This window comes from Nicotiana attenuata, chromosome 6 (genome assembly GCF_001879085.1).
Source record: "Nicotiana attenuata strain UT chromosome 6, NIATTr2, whole genome shotgun sequence".
Taxonomy (NCBI): Eukaryota; Viridiplantae; Streptophyta; class Magnoliopsida; order Solanales; family Solanaceae; genus Nicotiana; species Nicotiana attenuata.
The window spans coordinates 69852889-69875917 of NC_031994.1; the positions used below are offsets into that span (position 1 = coordinate 69852889).

The 23029-nt window shown below is 40.8% G+C and overlaps 1 protein-coding gene across 3 annotated transcripts in view; it reads right to left on the reverse strand.

Annotated features, from left to right (window-relative positions):
* LOC109227165 (CTP synthase-like) overlaps positions 1 to 18502 on the reverse strand; it is a 24695-nt gene extending 6193 nt beyond the window's left edge. The window contains exons 1-4 of one of the 3 annotated variants that reach the window (XM_019392216.1): positions 18003 to 18502; positions 17835 to 17914; positions 212 to 298; positions 78 to 128 (exon numbers count right to left, since the gene is read on the reverse strand). In XM_019392216.1, the coding sequence (XP_019247761.1) occupies positions 78 to 128; positions 212 to 298; positions 17835 to 17914; positions 18003 to 18255 (471 nt within the window). In that variant the 5' untranslated portion in view covers positions 18256 to 18502. Of the gene's footprint in view, positions 1 to 77; positions 129 to 211; positions 299 to 553; positions 620 to 845; positions 917 to 17834; positions 17915 to 18002 lie in introns of those variants that run through there. The other 2 variants (XM_019392217.1, XM_019392218.1) reach the window with 2 other exon arrangements.

Consider the following 23029-nt stretch of genomic DNA (forward strand, 5'->3'; position numbering starts at 1 on the left):
CCCCAAAGTTCTTAGTAAGAGGTTTCTTTTACACTGATTTTCTCATGCACCATATCACGGCAAGAAAGTATAATCACCTGAACAGTTTTTCCGAGATAATCACCTTTCCTTTCCTTCTCTAATACAGACTGGTGCATAAACAAACTTATTTAGTGTTAAAGGGAAGCATATCCAGACACAGACACACAGACATGCATTCTTGTATAAGTACCTGATATATCTTTCCAGTTGTGATATTGTTGTCTTTCGTCAATGTCACATCGAGAAATCGTTCATAATTTCCTAAATCTAGATCAACCTGTTGAAGCACAGCAATATTGCAAAGAATGAGCGAACATCTTTGAAGCTTTGTCACATTATATTGGTTAGAACACGGTATTCTCTCTGATAATTTTCATGGAAGACAGTATTGATGACACGAGTTGAACAATGGGAAAGAATTTAGGTAACGATAAATATCCATTATAAGACGAGTTTGAAGTCAAAAAGTTATACTTATTGAAGGGAAGTACGGCAATACGGCAATAGAGAAAAACAAAGAGAAGGAAGGAACCTCTCCATCATCATCGAGCACAAAAACCTCGCCATGCTCAAAAGGAGACATGTGATGTTGGGCATACTTCTATGTGTTATAATGTTACTTTACTCATGTTTTAACTTTTAACCACTTTTTGGTGCTATTTGAACTTTAAAGTGCCCAACATGTGTTAATTATTGGTGTTATGACTAATTGAGTTGTGTGTGATGATTCAGGGTGTTTGGAGGGCAAAAATATGAAGAAAAGGTGCTCCAGCTATATAGGGTGGATGCTCCAGAAAAGGTGCTCCAGCTATATAGGCTGGAACCTCTCCACCATCATCGAGCACAAAAACCTCGCCATGCTCAAAAGGAGACATGTGATGTTGGGCATATTTCTATGTGTTATAATGTTACTTTATTCATGTTTTAACCACTTTTTGGTGCTATTTGATCTTTAAAGTGCCCAACATGTGTTAATTATTGGTGTTATGACTAATTGATGTGTGTGATGATTCAGGGTGTTTGGAGGGCAAAAATATGAAGAAAAGGTGCTCCAAAAGTGTATTTGGTGCACCCCTAGCAGTGAAGTCGGGATAAGGCATCCGCACCTGGGCACAACATGCGAATGCACCCCAGCATGCGATGCTGAGAAGCTGAAGCTGAGGCGGACGCGAAGCATCCACCCTAGTATCAATCCCTGAAGCTGAGACGGAATAGGAAAAGGAAAAACTTTGGGCTACAACTTTTGTATGCAATACATAAGCCAAAAACGCCTTTTTTAGGTCATCTAACACACGGGGAAGCAGAGAAAAGCCATCACAAAGTTTGGAAACCATGGAATTCGTCTTGAGTTCTTACTTTTTCCGTCTTTTATTGATTTTTATGTATTCTTGGGAATTACTTCATATTGCTACCATGAGCATGTGTGGCTAAGCTCGTTAGTTCTGGGGTCATAGGTGCTATATGAATGTTGACGTCTAAAGTTTGAATTGGCGAGTTTGATTTTATCATATTGGGTTGTTTATTTAATTTTGTTCTTAATTATTTTGCTGTGTAGCTAACAGTGAAATACTCTTTACGAATTTAGAGTTGAACTCGAAAGTGGGAATTCTAGATTGCATATAGGATTAAATAAAGCAAGTTCTTTAACCCGGGCACCGAGGAACGGATTCGCAATTAGGATAGATATATACCTAAGTGTCTTGCTTGGTTGAAACACAAGAAGTGTAAATGCGTTCTTGTTAGTCTTAATTCCATAGATATATAGGCATTAAGTTAACTTGAATAGGCGAGTAAGAACTCAAAAGATTCTTACGAGTAACATTAACCCTGTCAATCAACAAACCAGATAAATCAAATTAGTCAGTTTAAGCTGAGAACGCAACAAGATTGTTAGCTAGTCTATGACCCTGGAATATCCTCTCCTATTGATTGTTATCCGCAATTGCCTACGTATTTTAGTCGATCTATAGTTTAATTAACTGCTTGATATTTTCTTTGGTTATTAATTAATTACCTACACATTTTGAGAAAATTCTCTTGAATAGATAATTTGTTTGAGTTTGAATCAGTCGAAAGTTAATCATAAGTCTTCGTGGGAACGATACTCTACTCACTACTTTATTACTTGACGACCACGTATAATTGCGTGTGTGTTTGGTCGCAACAAGTTTTTGGCGCCGTTGCCGGGGACTTACACATTAGCTACTTGTCTGAGTTAAGCTTTTATTAGTTATTTGTTCAAGTTTTAATTTTCAATTCGCCTTGTTTGTGTTAACGTAGGCTCTTCTCTTGAATGCGAAGGAGTAGAAGCGCAAACAACCTCCTTCCTCTTGATCCGAAAATTGAACGAATACTTCACAGGCTGAGGAGGGAAGTCGAAGCTAGAACTAGAATAGAAAGAGAGTTGGACATCGTAGTTCAACCACCGCCACTAGAGATGGCAGGTAACGAAGAGCGACCGGTGATAAAAGCCGCAAGGCCCAATCTTGCTAATATGACTCGGGCTATTGTGAAACTTGATAGTCATTTTTTGAACTCAAACAGTACATAGTCTAGCTGATTCAGACCACGGCAGTATGTGGGTCTATCTCATGAAGACCCGCAGCGGCACATTCAGAACTTCGTGGAAATTACAGATACTTACAATTATCCGAACGTCTCCAAGGATTATGTCAGGCTGACATTATTCCCCTTTTCACGGCTGGGGGAAGCCAAAGAATGGTTGCAAAAAAAGCCCACGAACTCGATCCACCCTTGGGATGATCTAGCAAGAAAATTCTTAATCAAGTTTTTTCCCACGAAAAAGACAAAGTCTCTGAGGAGCCAGATTCTTGGGTTCCAACAACGGGATGGCGAGACTCTTCGTCAAGCTTGGGAAAGATACAAGAAGCTACTCAGACACTGCCCACATCATTGTCAGACTGATGAGGTGTTGGGTCACACTTTCGTTGATGGGTTAGACGAGACATCAAAGATGAATCTTGATTCAGCTTGTGGGGGTAGTTGCATGGCAAGGCCGTGTAATAAAATCCAGCTCCTGCTAAACAATTTCACTGCTAATAATAATAATTGGCAAGGAGAAGGGGAATCACGAAGAGCACTTAAACAGAAGGCAGCAGGTGTAATTGAGCTTGATGATTTCTCAGCCATGAGAGCAGATATAGTGAAATTAGCAAATCAGATGAATAGAATGAAAATGCACCAAACGCAACAAATGCAACATGTCCATGTCAACTTGCTATGAGTTATGTGGTGAAGGTCACACGAGTGACATACGTCCCACGAATCCCGAATCCATCTTATATGTGGGGCAACAGAGCAGGGGTCCGATGAATCAACATGCACAATATGGGAACACTTACAACCCAAACTTGGAAGAATCACCCTAACTTCTCCTGGGGTGGAAATAAGGCGACTCAGAATCAGTATAGGCCCCAAGGAAATTACAGTCAACCTCAGAAGCCACCCCAGCAAGTCGAGGAGAGTACGAATGACATATTGAAGAAGTTTTTGCTTGAAAATCAACAACTCAGGACCGATTTCAAAAATCTTGAGAGACAAGTTGGGCGGCTAGCATCAAATCGAAATACCAGGCCTACAGGCACTCTTCCCAGTGATACAGAGAAGAACTCTCAAGTTAATGCAGTCACACTCAGAAACGAGAGGGAATTAGACGAAGCGCCAAAGAAGAGAAAAGATAAGCCTACACCTGAGGGGGACTTGATTCCTAAGGCAACACCCGAGTCAAAGAAAGATGATGCAAGTTCAGAGCTAGTAAGTGCTGCAAGGCCACCACCACCTTTCCCCCAAAAGTTACAAAAGAAGAATGATGATCGCATGTTTAACAAATTTCTCTCTATGTTGAGCCAAGTTCAATTAAATATTCCATTGGTGGATGTACTCCGTGAAATTCCAAAATATGCTAAGTACATCAAAGATATAGTGGCTCACAAGAGTAGATTGACTGAATTCGAGACAGTCGCACTTACTGAGGAGTGCACTTCGAGGGTCCAAAACAAGCTTCCTCAAAAGCTTAAGGACCCTGGCAGTTTCACCATCCTTGTGCGGATTGGTAATATTGATGTGGGCCATGCTCTTTGTGATTTAGGGGCGAGCATAAATCTGATGTCCTTGTCCTTGTTCAAGCAATTGGGTCTTGGAGCTCCAGGATCAACCATTGTGATATTGCAACTAACTGATTGATCCAGAGCTTACCCTGAAGGAGTGATTGAAGATGTGTTGTTGCAAATTGGGAAATTCATCTTCCCAGCGGACTTCATTATCCTAGATTATGAGGCTGATGAACAAGTTTCAATCATATTGGGACGACCTCTCTTGGCTACAGGTGATGCAATTATTAAAGTAAAAGAGGGAAAGATGATTATGAGGGTGGACAACGAGGAAGTAGTTTTCGATGTCTACAAGGAGATTCAACTTCCCCGCCATTATGAGGAGCTCTCTATGATATTTGTTGTGGAGGTGGATGAGAAACTGATAGATCAAAGTATATATCAAGATGATTCTCTAGAGAAAGCACTCATGTTGTTCGATAGTTGGAGATTGATGACGAGGTTGAGGAGATGATGCATATACTAGATGCATCCTATGTCTACATGCAAGGATCAAACCCTTTTGAGCCCTTTAAATAGGCCGAGTGGGCCTCCACCAAAGCCGTCGATTGAAGAGGCTCCAAAATTGGAACTTAAACCCTTGCCCCCTCACCTTCAATATGTTTATTTGGGTGGTTCTGATACTCTACCTGTTATTGTTTCCTCTGAGTTGTCTAAATTGCAGGAAGAAAAGCTATTAAGAGTGCTGCGTGAGCACAAGCAAGCCATTGGGTGGACGATGTCTGACATTAGAGGCATTAGTCCAGCCTTCTACATGCATAAAATCCTCATGGAGGACGGACACAAGCCAAGTGTAAAGCACCAGCTCCGCCTAAGTCCAATCATGAAAGAGGTGGTAAGAAAAGTGATTAAGTGGCTCGATGCAGATTATTGTATTTCCAATCTCTGATAGCAAATGGGTAAGCCCCGTCCAATGTGTGCCTAAGAAGAGGGGGGGTGACTGTAGTGATTAACGAAAAAAATGACTTGATTTCCACAAGAACTATGACAGGGTGGAGAATTTGCATAGATTATAGAAAATTAAACAATGCCACCCGCAAGGACCACTTCCCCCTCCCCTTTATTGATCAAATACTTGATAGACTAGCTGGACAGGAATACTATTGTTTCCTATATGGCTATTCGGGGTATAATCAGATTGCTATAGCCCTAGAGAACCAAGAGAAGACCACATTTACGTGTCCTCATGGTACGTATGCGTTCAAGAGAATGCCATTTGGTCTCTGTAATGCACCTGCTTACTTTTCAAAGGTGTATGATGGCTATTTTTAATGACATGGTTGAAAGATCTGTAGAAGTGTTCATGGATGATTTTTTTTGTATTTGGGTGTTCTTTTGATAATTATTTAATGAACCTTGATAAAATGCTTGCTATGTGTAAAGAGACAAACTTGGTGCTAAACTGGGAAAAATACTATTTCATGGTACGGGAAGGTATAGTCTTGGGGCACAAGATGTCCAAAAATGGTTTGTAGGTGGACAAGGCAAAGGTGGAGGCGATTGAAAAATTGCCCCCCACCAACATCCGTTAAGGGCATTCGTAGTTTCTTGGGTCATGCAGGTTTTAATCGTTGTTTCATTAAAGATATTTCAAAAATTTCTTCTCCTCTATGCAGGCTTCTTGAGAAAGATAGCCCTTCAAATTTGATGATGCTTGTCTAAGAGCACTTGAAGAGCTGAAGAACAGATTGGTGACTGCGCCAATTATCATTGCCCCGGCCTGGACGCAGCCATTTGAGTTGATGTGCGATGCGAGTGACATCTCAATAGGAGCTATTTTGGGGCAAAGGAGGGATAAAATCTTTTACTCCATTTACTACGCGAGCAAAACTCTAAATCCAGCCCAGATGAACTACACTGTTACTGAAAAAGAATTGCTTGCAGTGGTGTAGGCATTTGACAAGTTCAGATCTTATCTAGTGGGAAAGTCATCGTCTACACCGATTATTCAGCTATAAGGTATTTGTTTGAAAAGAGAGACTCCAAGCCGAGGCTAATTCGTTAGGTCCTCATTTTGCAAGAATTTGGCTTCGAGATCCGAGATCGAAAAGGAACAGAGAATCAAGTGGTTGATCACTTGTCCAGATTAGAAAATCGAAACCATGTGGCTGAGGGAGGTTCGATTAAGGAAACATTTCCGGATGAGCAGATATTGGCAATCACCTCGAGTGAAGCCCCGTGGGATGCAGACTACGTGAATTTTATTACAAGTGGGGTGATGCCACCAAAATTGACACCTGATAATAGAAGAAGATTTCTACATGACATGAGGTTCTACTTATGGGATGAGCCATTCGCAAGCAGATCAGCTAGTACGAAAGTGAGTTCCTGAGGAGGAGATGAATGCAATCTTGCCTGACTATCACGCATCTCCATATGGAGGTCATCACAGCGGGGATAGAACCGCCCAAAAAGTTCTGCAATCGGGTTTCTATTGGCCAAAATTGTTTAGGGATGCACACGCGTTTGTTAAATAGTGTGACAGGTGCCAAAGAACCAGAACAATCACGAAGAAGCACGAGATGCCTTTGCAAAATATTCCGGTAGTAGAGATCTTTGATGTTTGGGGGATTGATTTCATGGGACCGTTCCCATACTTTAATGGTCACAGATACATCTTGTTGGCGGTCGACTATGTGTCTAAGTGGGTGAAGGCCATTGCTCTTTCTACTAATGACGCAAAGGTAGTGGTAAACTTGGTAAAAAAGCACATCTTCACACGCTTTGGGACTCCAAGAGTGCTGATAATTAACGGAGGAACTCACTTCTGTAACAAGTTGTTGAACAACATTCTAGCAAAGTATGGAGTTAAGCACAAGGTTGCCACCGCCTATCATCCCCAAACCAGTGGTCAAGGGGAAGTGTCAAACAGAGAGGTGAAGCAAATCCTGGAGAAAACGGTAAGTGGAAATAGGAAGGACTCGGTGGAAAGCTTGACGACGCATTATGGGCATATCAAACTGCCCATAGGAACATCTCCGTATAAGTTGGTTTATGGGAAGGCGCGCCTCTTGCCCGTTGAGCTTGAACACAAAGCCTATTGGGTATTAAAAAGCTGAATATGGACATAGACTTAGCCGGCGAAGAGGTTGTTACAGTTCAACGAGCTTGATGAGTTTCGATTTCACGCAAACGAAAATGCCAAATTATACAAAGAAAAGACCAAGAGGTGGCATGATAAGCATATCCAACATCGTAAGTTTGAGCCAGGCCAAGAAGTTCTCTTGTTTAATTCGAGGTTAAAGCTTTTCCAGGAAAGCTTAAATCTCGATGGGCTGGTCCTTTTTTGAAGTAGTTAGTGTGAAGCCTCATGGAGCGGTGGAATTGCGTGATACGAGTTCCAGTGCGACATTCTTGGTAAATGGGCAGAGAATAAAACATTATTGGGATGGTGACATTGCACGTCACAAAACCTCGATGGACTTGGCCGATGCTTGAAAAACGAGTTGCGTCGTGTCGCGACGTTAAATCAGGCGCTTCTTGGGAGGCAACCCAAGCATTTCCTTGTGTTTTCGTAGTTAACTGACTTTTCCCATTCATTTTGTATTTCTAATTTTTTTTTACTTTGTAGGAATTAACTCTTGTATATAATTTATATATATATATATATATATATATATATATATATATATATATATATATATATATATATATATATGTGTGAAAGGTTTGGGTTTGGGAAAACAGGGTGGATGCGTCGCATCCCCCTGAGCGCCAAAAATTAGAGGGCAAGTTTGCGCTAGGCAGTGAAGTCTGCCCATAGCGCCCACAACAGCATCCGTGCAAAAAGTTGGAGAATTAACTCGGATGCGTCGCGTCCGAGCTCGCGCGCCCAGGTAAGTGTTACTTAAAACACATAAAACACCTCAAATCCCCCACTCTTCTCCCTATCAGAAGAACCTCCTCCCCGCAACTCCCCTCCCTCGCATCACCTCTGCTTCACCTAAAACGCAACAGGTACGTGCTTCTTATTCTTGATTTTTTTCTCTCTCCTCTTTGTAAGGCGGCAGAATCCCACCCCCAATCCCCCTAGATTAGGTTTCACCAAGTTGAATTCTACACATGAACTTAAAAGAGAACTTAGAAAAATTTCGAGGTTCTTGCTTGTTTCCACTGTTGGTTGTTGATGTGTAGAAGATGATAAACTAAAATTCCCTTCATCTCGTTAATTTTGGGAGGGTACATAAATTGCCCAACTGTTAGAAGACACTAGGCAAAACTAATACACTCTACGTGTTTGATGAAGTGTCTGAGTGATAAACTTAAGCGCCGGCAAAGTCTAAGTAACCGAGCGACACGAGTATATGTTCGTGAATAGGTGTGGGGTGGTTTGAATGACTGTGTACAGCCAAGTTAGAGTGTAGGAGCTACGGGTGCTCGTCATTCTTTCGCCTTTCGTTTTGACGCATCTAATGGTCGTTCTGCTTCCTAGTGACCAACGACCTGGCTGAATTAAATACAATTCAGTTGCATAACTGCTTGTATTGTGCTGTACATTGTTCCGACAGTTGCATTATGTGTTCTCTACGCGTATTGGTATATCTTGGGAGTAAGTGTGGGGTTGCGCGAAGTTTATGATGATATAGCTAGGTAAATCCAAAGTGAGGTGTTGTAGGTAATTGAACATGTGTTGAGCGACACTTGAATCTATCCTTCATTGTGCATAATAATGTCTATAGGTGCATTGCTTAATCGTTTGCTACCAGATAACTAATTCCTGCTGAAAGCCATGGGCTATGTTTGACAGAAATAATGAATGGCATAAGTGTGCGGATGATCTGAAGTGCACACCTTCATTATATCTCGAACTTCGTTGTTCTGCAAACTAATTGTTAGCTTATTTGATTTGCAAGTACATAGGTTTATATTGGCGGTAACGAGCAAAACGTCCAAGCAACAAGAAAGAGATAATGACAAGCAACCACCCAAAAAGGCAACAGGTGCTCCAAACCCATAGAACAAAAGAAAGCGGACTGGGAAAGCAAAAGCACCGCCGACTAGATAATTAATTGATGAATCAGAGCAAGAAGAAGAGGAACCATTAGTGAGGAGGACTGTGAAAAGGGGTACCACAACAACATCAGTAAGACCGCCAAGTAAGGGGATAGAGTTCATGAGAACCTGTGCCGCATCAAACCAAATCCACCAAGCAGGTTGATCCGAACGATATAGGGAAGCAGAAGGCTACCTCAGAATCTGAGTCCGAGTCTGATTCGGACTATGAGCTCACAAATGTCAACTTGAGTGACGAAGATGAGGGTGAACCAATTGACCGAGCTGCTTGGGAGAAGAATTTTGTTAGTGAAAAAGCATTCCGAGCTTATGAGAAAATCCTGGATTCAAAGAAATATATTCCAGAAAAGCCAATCAACATTGGAGCACGGAAGAAAAATTATCCAGATCTTCTGAAATCAATTCGAGAGGCGCAACAATGGGACCTATCTTGTAGGGCCACGGCAAGGCCAACCTTACTATTGTCAGAGAGCTTTACGCCAATTGGCGTCATTCACAGGGCAGCATTGTGAGAGTACGAGGGGTGGATATCAATGTCTCGGCTGAAGCTCTGAACGAGTTCTTAAGGGTGCCACACACACCAACGGACAGGTATGACTCTATATGCAAAGAGCCTGATTACTCACATATTCCGTCCGTCCTATGCCCTACCAGGAAAGATGCAAATTGGAAGCATGGATGTGCGGAGTACCATTCTCTGGCCAAAGAGTTCATGAGCGCATTGGCACGTGTGGTGCTGAATTTCATATGCAATCGACTGATGCCGCGCCAACACAAAACTAATGTCCCTCGATACCGAGCACTAGTGTTGTAAGCTTTATTGGAGGGGATCCCGCTCAACTTGGTTGCCATCATGCACGACCAGAGTGGTACTCAACTCTGCACGAGTCTCGATCAACTCAGCCATGTTCTCTTGCATATCAGCTCTCATCTGCTCAAACAACTGTTGAATGGTGAACTTAGAAGCTCTCCCCTTGATCAGCTCTAGTACATGAGTAACATCATACGGTCTTGGAGCTTTACCCTCGATGTCATCATTCTCCTTGTCCCATAGCACTCCCATCTCCGTCAAGTAAGCTGATAAGGTATTAGCATAGAACAGCCTCCACTTGTAGTTCATCCTGCGCGCTGCATCTGGTCGTGCATGATGGCTCCCAAGTTGAGCGGGATCCCCTCCAATAAGGCATATAACACTAGTGCCCGGTATTGAGGCACGTTAGTTTTGTGTTGGCACGGCATCAGGCGACTGCATATGAAATTCAGCACCACACGTGCCAATGCGCTCATGAACTCTTTGGCTAGAGAATGGTACTCCACACTTCCATGCTTCCAATTTGCATCTTTCCTGGTAGGGCATAGGACGGACTAAAAATGTGAGTAATCAGGCACTTTGCATATAGAGTCATACATGTCTGTTGGTGTGTATGGCACCCCTAAGAACTCGTTTAGAGCTTCAACTGAGACATTGATATCCACCCCTCGTACTCTCACAATGCTGCCCTGTGAATGACGCCAATTGGCGTAAAGCTCTCTGACAATAGTAAGGTTGGCCTTCCCGTGGCCCTTCAAGATAGGTCCCCATTGTTGCACCTCTCGAATTGATTTAAGAAGATCTGGATAATTTTTCTTCAGTGCTCCAATGTTGATTGGCTTTTCTGGAATATATTTCTTTGAATCCAGGATTTTCTCATAAACTCAGAATGCTTTTTCACTAACAAAATTATTCTCCTAAGCAGCTAGGTCAATTGATTCACCCTCATCTTCGTCACTCATGTTGACATTTGTGAGCTCATAGTCCGAATCAGACTCGAACTCAGATTCTGAGGTAGCCTTGTGCTTCTCTTTATCGTTCGGATCAACCTGCTTGGTGGATTTGGTCTGATGCGGCACAGGTTGTCTGAACTCTATCCCCTTACTTGGCGGTCTTACTGATGTTGTTGTGGTACCCCTTTTCACAGTCCTCCTCACTAATGGTTCCTCTTCTTCTTGCTCTGATTCATCAATTAATTGTCTAGTCGGCGGTGTCTTTGCTTTCCCGGTCCGCTTTCTTTTGTTCTATGGGTTTGGAGCACTTGTTGCCTTTTCGGTAGGCTTTTTGGGCGGTTACTTGTCATTATCTCTTTCTTGTTGCTTGGACGTTTTGCTCGTTGCCGCCATTATGAACCTATGTACCTGCAAAACAAATAAGTCAACAAATAGCAGCTGTGCAAAGGTGTGCACTTCCGATCATCCGCACACTTATGCCATTCAATATTTCAGTCAAACATAGCCCATGGCTTTCAACAGGAATTAGTTATCTGGTAGCAAACGATTGAGCAATGCACCTATAGACATGATTATGCACAATGAAGGATAGATTCAAGCGTCGCTCAAAACATGTTCAATTACCTACAACACCTCACTTTGGATTTACCTAGCTATATCATCATAAACTTCGCGCAACCCCACACTTATTCTCAAGATATACCAATACGCATAGTGAACACATGATGCAAATGCAACTGCCGGAACAATGTACAACACAATACAAGCAGTTAAGCAATTGAATTGCATTTAATTCAGCCAGGTCGTTGGTCACTCGGAAGCCGAACGACCATTAGATGCCTCAAAACGAAAGGTGAAAGAATGACGAGCACCCGTAGCTCCTACACACTAACATGGCTGTACACAGTCATTCAAACCACCCCACACCTATTCATGAGCGAACATCTTTGAAAACATTATATTGGTTAGAACGCGGTATTCTCTCTGATAATTTTCATGGAAGACAGTATTGATCACAAGAGTTGAACAGTGGGAAAGAATTTAGGTAACAATAAATATCCATTATACGGTGAGTTTTGTATAGGTCGAAATCTGACCACACGTGGATCAGCGCTAGACTAAACCGTGGTCGTATCCGTAAGGCATCATAACGACGAGTATCTCGGCCGCTGCTGAGATCGAACTATCAAAAAGCTTGTACGGCGAAGCATATGTCGTGACACTTAAGGGGAACGACCCAACGTACAATCAATAGATTAGGGTATTCTGGCTAAGAACCGTTAGATAAAAGGGAATACTTACTATATATAGGAGGTAAGAGAACAAGAAAGGGGGTTTTTCTCTCCTTCATCCGAAAGAGACAGAAGAACCGGAGAAGGCTTCTGAGGAAAAACAAGAAAAGGTTTGGATCTTGGCTGCAAATCTTTGTAATCGTCGTTATCGAATCAATAAAGATAGATCTCGCAGCTGTTAATGGCATTCCTTCTTTTCCTTCTTTATTCTTACATTACGGAACAGTACGTCAAGAATGTAAGCCTGTCATTTACGTTTGATATCTTTTATAATCTTAAAAAGTTTACGAGCTCGATTATATCATATTCTCTTATTCAATGTGCTTTGATCTAGAGTTAATTATCCTTGGCTAGGATTTATCCTCTATTTTCTCATTAATTAGTTTAACAAAAAGCTTAACTCTTTTTTGTCAAACAATTTGGCGCCGCCTGTGGGGATTTTCTAGCCAAAATCTTAGTTTCCTCTAGATCTAAAGTCAGCCGGAGTTTCACTCCCCAGTTGTCGTAGCCTTACCCTCTCAGTATAAACACCAACTTGAGAAAGTTGTAGGCAAGCTTTTGAAATAACCAAATCAATCAGGGTTAGACCTTTACACGAAATCAAAATTATGTTTGATATCTATACAAAATCCACGCCTCCCCTGTAGCGATGGGTTTGGCACGTCGTATGAGCACTCAAAGTGGGATTACGGCTACTACGCACTTAGCACATCTGCAATCCTATTTACCGTGTTAACATTATATGCCGATCTGTACTCCCACCTCTTAGGAATAGACGATAGCCTGCTGTGTGATTCTTTGAAAGAACCGGCTTATCCTACCTTATTTTGTTTCACCCGTATACACAGTGTAATTTATGTACGAGTTATAACATGTTCCCTTTAATTTTTGCACACATCAGACGGGATCGGACCGGGACTCGAGCTCGAGATTCCAACGGGCAAAGTAAGTTCAGCCCATAAGAAGCACAGACGCGACTAACGACGAAGCCAAACGCGAAGCTGTCAAATCTGAAACCGCCATTCGAGTACGGGGTGAAACGAGTCGTCCTACAGCGCCCTTCTCCCCTCGCCGACTTACCAGGTCAAGGTAACAGGCAATTTCGTTTGGGATTAACTTGTCATTTTTTCTTTTTTGGATTGGGGTAGGAACACGAGCATTCGCACAGGTGCACGAACAAGGAACAAACGCCACCGAACACACTAGGAGAACGTTCCGCACCATATCTTCTCGCAGGACGGCCAAGTTGGCAAGTCAGACTTCGACCTCGCTCGAATTTACAAGTCAATACTGACTTCGCCCAAGTTGGCAAGTCAGAATTCGACCTCGCTCGAATTTACAAGTCAAAACTGACTTCGCCCAAGTTGGCAAGTCAGACTTCGACCACGCTCAAATTTACAAGTCAAAACTGACTTTGCCCAAGTTGGCAAGTCTGACTTCGATCTCGCTCGAATCAAGCGAAATAAAACCGCATTTGAATTCCCAAGTAAAAATCAGGGAATCATCACGGGGAAATCTGAAGATCTTTTTCAAAAAAAAAAGAGAAGAAAAAAGAAAGTCAAAAGATATGCAACCAAAGGCTAAACAATCGTCTCATTCAGAAGATGTACACATGCAACAGTTGCGCCTTACAAAAGACCAAAAGTGGGCCTCCAAGAAGAAAATAAAAACAAACAACAAAAGAACAAAAGAAAACTGAGTACAAAAGCTGCAAAAAACTTCACTCGGCGTCATCTCCACCGCCGTTCACTCCGGCAATGTCATCATCAGAAGGAAGCTCATCTTCAATCTCAGCACCCTCACCGGCCTCCGGTGTTGCAGGGTCATAACCGCAGGCAAGACGAGCCTCGCGTGCCTTCGCCCGAGCATCTTCAAAAGCGGCCTCAGGAACGCTCCCCGCCTCCCACAAACCCTAGTATATATCTCGTTGGGCCTCAGCATGGACCCATAGCTCGTACAAACGGCGGGGAACAGCAGCAGAGGCAGATTCTTAAGGGGGACTTGTGCCAACAGTTGCACCTTCTCGGCGTCGAGAGCCGTAACTCGATCTCCCAGGCTCGAAGCATCCCTATCAAGTTCACCGATCTGTTCCTCGAGTCGTGCCTCCCTCAGTGTGGCCGTCGCCCTCTCAGCTTCCCGCTCAGACTTGAGGACGCGGATAGTGTCTTCCAACGCCGCCGCCCTCGCCAAAGCCGCCATTCGAGCTCCCTCGGCTCTCTCCAACTCGGCCACCTTCGTTTCTAGCTCAGCCACCTTCTTCGTCCACTCTGCGCTTAGGTTGGCGACTCTCGTGGCGTTCTGCTCAAGCTCGGCTAGCAAAGACAACACCTTCGCCTGAAGGTCCTCGCATTCCGCGGCAACCCCTTTGCCCACCTCGAGCTCCTCGTCCTTGGCATTAAGCAGCTCCTCGAGCTCACTGCATCTGCGGATAGACCGCACCAGATCTTCGTCCCTTCTCTCCAACTCCTCCCTAACAGATTGGGTACTAGCACCCGCCCTAAGCTGCTCGTGCATCTCACGGCACCTGTTACGATACCGTTGATACTTCTCAGCCATTTTTAGAAAAACCTCAGCCCGCGTCTCAGCCCTACGAGCACTCTCGATATCCAGCATGTAAGTCTAAAAAAATAAGAGAGAATCAGTAAAAGCAAAAGGCACAAAGCAAAGAAAACAACAAAAGTGAACTCACCCTTAGGGCCATCCCGGCCACACCGCATGACAAACCAGAATCGTTGAGATCTACTTTCAGCGGCGGAGCACAGAAGGCCGAACTGAAGCACCAAATCCACCGTGTCCTCCAACAGGTTAAAATCCGACGGGATTTCAAGTATGCGGGAAGGGCCTTCCACCCTTACATCGACCCTAGTAAAGCCCTCCTCGAACATCCTCATGTCCTCAGGATCAATGTCGGAATCGGATTCATAGTCCTCCATCACTACGCCCTTCAACCTCTCACTAGCCGAAGATGAGATACGGCCCGGCCGAGACGTCGATGGGCCGCTCGTAACAGTAGCGGCAGCCTCGGAGCTCCGTCCCTCTACCGCAGTAGCCCCTTCCACGCCCGCAACGGGCGTCGCCTCCACATCAGGGCTGGCACCACCGCCGGTTTCAGGTACCGCCAAAACGAGGTCGCCCCTCGAGGGCGTTTCGGCTGAAGAAGCCCCTTCTAACACTATCCTTCGCCTCTTCGACGGGGCCTCTCCGCCACCGACGCGAGAATGTTTGCCCGTTAAACGGACTGCGGGGACCGGAGTCTCCGACCGAGGAACAACCTCCAAACGAACGGTGTCGGCCGCAGATGCGGTCCGCCGAGCAACCAAACTCTTGTCGCTCTCATCCGCAGTTGCTCTTGGTTTGGGCCGGGCAAAGGGAGCCGGTTGACGGAAAGCGAGGGCAGGAGCCCTCGCCCTTCTCGCTCCTCTCTGACCTGCCAACAAGAAATTGGATCAAATAAAGATAAAATAAAGAAAGAAGACGAAGAAACAATAAAGCAAATAAAGCCGAAACAAGCCGACTCACCGGCAACAGGCTTGCGCCCAAACTTCTCATGGAAAGGTGCCCATTCGCGAATCCCCATCGTATGGGGGAGAGTCACGCTCACCCACTCGCGAATATCTGCAACTAGCGGAGTAGGTAATCTCTCGGCTGCGAGAACAAAAACAAACTCTCAACGAGGTCATTAAAAGGGAGATGACTGACAACCATCTGAAGAAAAAATGCATAAAGTAAAAAAAAAGGGAGACTTACGGGTGAAATTCCACGTCTCAGGAAACCTCGCCGGGTTCGACACCACATGCTCTGTTCGGACGTAGAAGTTCTCCCAAAAGCGGCGATTTGCCTTGTCATCCATCTTCACCACCAAACCCTTGGCGCCTAGGTGACGCATGTGAATCATCGTACCCCTAAGAAAATGGGGGGTGAAGAGGTGAAGCATGTGTTGCAGAGAAATTTCTTAGTTGGCCAGCTCCGCGTACTTGATGAGCATAAGGAAAAGCTTGTACACGTACGGAGAGAGTTGAGCCGGACACACCTCATAGAAGCGGCAAAAGTCTACCACCAAGGAAGGAAGAGGAAGCGTGTATCCGATGACAAAGGGATACGCATAAAACGCGCAGTAGCCTGAACGCTATATATGCACTATGTCCCGATCCGCCGGAACTAGCTCAATATGATTGGGAATCCCCCATTTGGCTTCGAACGCCGTGAGCGTCGCGGCATCCATCATCGAGAAAACAGGTTCCGACTCATCCCCAGCGGGGCTGTTGAAATTAGTCCTCGCCTTCCCGGGACGGGGAACCACCTCATCTAACGTCGAAAAACTCTCGTCTTCCATCCGACCCTCTCCCTCTTCGATTAGGGGTACATTTCCCGGCACCGGAGCACCAATGGCTTTATCAGAGTTGGAATCTCCACTAGCCATCTTTTCTTTGGTTGAAAGAAACGAGAATGGTGAGGGAAAAAGGTAGTGTTCACAACAAATCCTAAAAGACAGAAGTATGAGAAGCTTAAGAAGAAGAAGAGTTACAAAAATCTCTCGTGAGCGATTAGGAAGCGTAGCATTCAAATGAAAGATCCTCTCCTATTTATAAAGATACAAAATGCCCTGAGCGGGAAAGCCAAACGCTGCCATTTTGAAAACGGAAAGGGCACGGGAAACGACGCTATACATAGAAAACGTGTGCCATGATGACGCATGATGAGCTTTAATGACATTCTGAACTGACGTGACGGTTTGATACAACTCCCGAAACGTCACGCCGCTACCTCGCCACGAGGTATTCGCCCATCGCCCAAGGCGCTCAGATTTCTGATAAGATTTCTGATCGACGGAGTCCGCCCATCGAACTCGCCCAAAGGCGACCTCAATAGGCAGAGGGACTAACTGTATGGGTCGAAATCTGACCACACTTGGATCAGCGCTAAAAGGAATGGCGAGGGGCCGACTAAGCCGTGGTCGTATCCGTAAGGCATCATAACGACGAGTATCTCGGCCGCTGCTGAGATCGAACTATCAGAAAGCTTGTACGGCGAAGCATATGTCGTGACACTTAAGGGGAACGAGCCAACATACAATCAATAGATTAGGGTATTCTGGCTAAGAACCGTTAGATAAAAGGGAATACTTACTATATATAGGAGGTAAGAGAACAAGAAAGGGGGTTTTTCTCTCCTTCATCCGAAAGAGACAGAAGAACCGGAGAAGGCTTCTGAGGAAAAACAAGAGAAGGTTTGGATCTTGGCTGCAAATCTTTGTAATCGTCGTTATCGAATCAATAAAGATAGATCCCGTAGCTGTTAATGGCATTCCTTCTTTTCCTTCTTTATTCTTACATTACGGAACAGTACGTCAAGAATGTAAGGCTGTCATTTACATTTGATATCTTTTATAATCTTAAAAAGTTTACGAGCTCGATTATATCATATTCTCTTATTCAATGTGCTTTGATCTAGAGTTAATTATCCTTGGCTAGGATTTATCCTCTATTTTCTAATTAATTAGTTTAACAAAAAGCTTAACTCTTTTTGGTCAAACAAGTTTGAAGTCAAAAGTTATAATTATTGAAGTGAAGTAGGGAAATAGGGCAATAGAGAAAAACAAAGAGAAGGAAGGAACCTCTCCACCATCATCGAGCACAAAAACCTCGCCATGCTCAAAAGGAGACATGGTACCAGCATCAGTGTTCAAATAAGGATCTGCAAAACGCATGAATATCTCCCAATGATGTGGAAACAAAAGAGAGTAGCAGTAGTGAAGTAAGCACAATTAAAAAGAAGCACAAACCAATTTTGATGGAGGTAACCCGAAGGCCGCAGGCTTTAAGAACAACACCGATGCTACTTGCTGTGACGCCCTTCCCCAAACCGCTCACCACCCCTCCTGTTACCACAACGTACTTCATTCCTTCCACCTTCTCCTTTTGCCAGCTACTCACTGTACTACTCACTACACGCCTCGCCGCCGGAATCTGTTGGGCAGCTGCTCGTTTGAATGTACGAGACGGAACCCAAAAGGCGTATCTCGTCAGCATCCACATTTTATTTTGTAGAGAGACGCAACATTGGGAACTCACGCCTTACTCATCCAACCCACCAGTTCACTGCACTATAATTTATTTTTTCCTTTGTTTCCCTTTCTCCCCTGTACAAGCTTGATTCTACATTAACCTAAACTGTTTCCTCCAAAAATGGCAAAACGGATAGGCTTTACGTCTTGCATTTGATTTAGAACACAAGTACAGTACTTGTATAATAAGGTATACCATCAAATTATTTATCGGATAGAATCGAAATGAAAGTGGTTAGAATGGGCTTGACCTGTGAAGACATAAATCAAGGGATAATAACACAGTTATCCACAAAAATAAAACTATTTACCTTTGTCTACTCATTTATTTTTTCTACGCATCAAACTAATTATATTTCCTACCCATAGTAGTTTTTGTGGGAAATTTTCTCTTTTTTCTCCAATTCTTTTTTATTTCTATGCTTCTTTTCTTTTTTTTCATTTTTTCTTTCTTTTCTCCTTTGCTTTTTTCTCGTTTTCTTCTTTTTTTTTTCTTTTTTCCTTCTCTAATTTCATTTAAACTTCTTTTTTTTATATTCTTTTTCTCTTCATAATCTAATTTCATTTACTGTTTTCGCTATTTTTTTTATACAATAAAAAAAATAACAAATATAGTAAATATTTATTCACCTTTTTTTTAAATATAAATAGTATAATATACCTTTTTGTCTTTTTTTTTTCTTTTTTGGATATTCAATTATTAAACTGAAACAATATGAGTTGTCACTTGATCTAATTCACTGAATATCAGTAGAATATGATAATAAAATATTGGAAAATGTAATAAAAGTATAAGTAGCAAAAAAGACTTCTAGTACCATATGATACCATTATGGTATACATGTATACCAACAGAGTATATGATTGCTCTAGAATATTGCTAACTATCTGCGACTACACTACTGTATCAAAACATTAAAGGATGCAATAAAAGTATGAGAAAATTACATGCTGGCATTGCAAGCTAAATATTCACAAAGCAACTTGCTCATTCCGTATACTAACAAGGTATATAGTTGTATGGCGTTGTTCCAACAATTGCCTTTAACTATAAAAACTATTACATAACACACGTAATCTATATCCAGCGGCACAAAAAAATTTCAGCACTACAAATCATGTTCATATAAATAATTTCAGAATAGTAATCACTTAAAAATGCAGCTAAAACAAACAGAAAATTGTTCAAACTACCATATGATACCAATATGGCATATAACTATACCAACATGGTATACAACTTTACTGGTTAATTTCCGGCAACTATATGACTATACTACTATTACATAACACAAATGCATAAGGAGAAAAATAAAAAAAAAATAGTGTACCAAATATTAATATAATAAAGTATTTCAAGATAGTGTACTATATTAATGTTATTAAAAGAAAATCAAATAGTGTTCCAATTAAATGCAGCTAATACAACCAAAGTAATTCAACTAGCATATGATACCAATATAGTATTTAGCTATACCAATATGATATATCGTTGTACGAGTCGTTCCAACAACTGTATATAACTATAAAATACTATTACTATAATACACAAAATACTAATGTTCATAGGTACAAGAAAATCCAACACAATAAAACATGATCGTATACATCATTTCAGAATACAATTCACTTAAAAATGCAACTAAAATAACCAAAAAATATTCCAACTACCATATGATACCAATATGACATATAATTACACCAATAGGGTATACAGTTCTACTAATTAATTCCAGGCACCTATATATGCCTATACTGCTATTACATAATACACATACATAAAGAGAAAAATCAAATATAGTGTACCGCATATTAATATAATAATGTATTTCGTGATATTGTACTATAATACTATTATATAAAACAAACACATAAAGAAAAAAATCAAAATGCTTACATAATACACAGGCATAAAAGAAAATTAAAAAAAATCAAGATACTATACTATTCTACTATTATTAAAGAAAAATCAAATAGTGTACCAATTAAATGTAGCTAATACAATCAAAAAAGGTTCCAACTGACATGTGATACCAGTATAGTATATAGCTATACCAACATGATATACAGTTGTACACAAAGAGTTTAAAAAATATTTTTTAAATTCAATTATTAAGCTGAATAATATTAGTTGTCACATAATCTAATTAGCTCAAAATTTAGCCAGAACCTCAAATCAATAATTAAACCCACCTTAGTTAAAATTGGTTCGAAATAAATACAATCTCAACAAACTAATTTATGCATTTCAAGCTTCAAGGTCCTTTAATAGTGAATTTTATTTTTATTATAATAAATCTCTAAAAAATTAAACTTGTGCAAGTAAAAAATGTAATAACATATGATAATTTAAGCTAACAAAATGACAAGGTAAAAATACTTTATGATGCAATACTAGAAGATAATAAAAATTAGAACAAAAAATCTCAAAAAATAGTAAATTATATATTCATTCCAACTCTCAATCACAACAAGCAATAAAAATTATAGAATTTTCAAACTTTTATTAATAAAAATAGCTCTAGGGAATTTTATTTTTAAAAAAAGGAACAAAAACTTCAAAGAAGGTGTTCAAATCTAATAACTACCACGCCACAAACTAATTAAAGGTCAGTTTGAGAAAGATTATTTGGACACCAATCAAATAAAGGTATAAGAGATAAGGGAAAACAGATATGGGTAGTCGGGTAATATTTTTAGTTCAAATGTGTATAAACTGTAACAAAGTTTTAGATGGATAAACACGGGTAAATATTTTAGTTTTCATAGGTAGTTAGCATAAATTGCTCTTAAATCAAACCCCTTTTTAGAGGTTTTTAACACATTTGATCGGTCAATACAAAAATAATCCTAATTGCTAGTTAAATATACAACGATTATGTACATTATAATTTAATATATAAAAATATATATATATTTATCAACTATTATTTTGAAGGGGCTATACTGTGTAAATTTTCCTTTTTTAAACTACATATGTATATGATACAATTTACATATTTTGTCAAATTGGATTTAATTAACTGGTGCTTTTGGATTTTAATATGATTTTTTATTTATTTATGTGTTAAATAATAAATATTTATTATGTCTTTTTATTTTATTAAGCCGGAAGGTATTTTATATGGTGGAGCAATATTGCTATCAAGTTTACCCTTTTGATACACAAAAATGTTGAATGTAGTTGTATTTGATTTTGTTGAAATACATATATAGTCACTTAATGTTATCACCAATTATCAGACAGATATCATAATTATAGTAGTGATTAAATAGAGAGAAGTATGTCTTGCGAACGTAAAAATAGCATGGGCTAGCCAGTTTTTGGACTGGTAATTGAAAAATAGCCACTATTTTGCTGCAATACGGAAAGTTCCAGCATAATATACTGGAGATTGGTGCACCTATGTATGAACTTCCAACATATTATGCTGGAACTCCAACACGCGAAAGGTTCCAGCATAATATACTGGAGATTGGAGCATCTGTGTATGAACTTCCAGCATATTATGCTAGACCGGTATATTATACTTGAGCTCCAGTATAATATGCTGGAACTCCAGTATAATGCTAGAGTATTTTCCGATTTTGAACAGTGTTTTCGTTCAGATTTATCTTTACATAAAAAGTGACTAATTCCGATTACTTTTAAAATTGTGGCTATTTTTGAATTTCTCCCCTTGCGAACACCAGAGTTTGGCAAACCGAACTCATATAATGCAATCGCCATTGACGTGTCAAATACACAAATCAACTACCAACACGTGTAAACTATTTTTTTTTCCAACCCCTTCTCCCCTTGCTATCTAATAGCCTGTTTGGCCAAGCTTCTCAAGAGGCCAAAAGTATTTTCTCCCCTAACTTGAGGTGTTTGGCCAAGCTTTTTTTTGGGAAAAAAGTGCTTTTGGGAAGAAGTAGAAGCAGAAGCAGAAAAAAGTAGCTTCTTCCCAAACGCAGAAGCAAAAGCAGTTTTGACTTTTCTTCTTACCAAAAATACCCTTAACAAAATATAGTATATATCAAAATATTCGTTAAACCTAATACTTAGGATATTAATGTATAAATATTTCTTCTTATTTTTAGGATTAAGTACTTTTTAATTTTATTTTCATATTTTACTTAAATAATCTGAAAAGATCTAATTATTGCATGTAATAACAATTTTTGAGATTATTTATTTACTTATAATATTAACTATTAAGTAAATCTATTCATGTCCTTATTAGTAATTTGATACTTAAAAGCACTTTCCGAAAAGCTTGGCCAAACACAAATTACTGCTCAAAAGTGCTTTTCAAAGTAATTAGCCAAACACAAACTGTTCTCTTCAAAAGTACTTTTTTCAAAAGCACTTTTGAAAAAAGCACTATTAAAAATAAGCGATTTCTCCATCTTGACCAAACAGGCTATAATCGCCTGTTTGGCCAAGTTGCAAAAAACAGCTTATTTTGAGAATTGCTTTTTTTCAAAAGTGCTTTTCTCAAAAGTACTTTTAGTGAGAAGCAGTTTGTGTTTGGCTAATTAGTTTGAAAAGCACTTCTGAGCAGCAATTAGTGTTTGGCCAAGCTTTAAAAAACTGATTCTAAGTGTATTTTTCTCAAAAAGTGCTTCTCAAAAAAGTGCTTTTGGAGAGAAGCTACTTTTTTCTGCTTCTCCAAAACTGCTTCTGCTTCTCCTCAAAAGCACTTTTTTCCTTCCAAAAGCTTGGCCAAACACCTCAATTATTGGCCAAAAGTGCTTTTGAC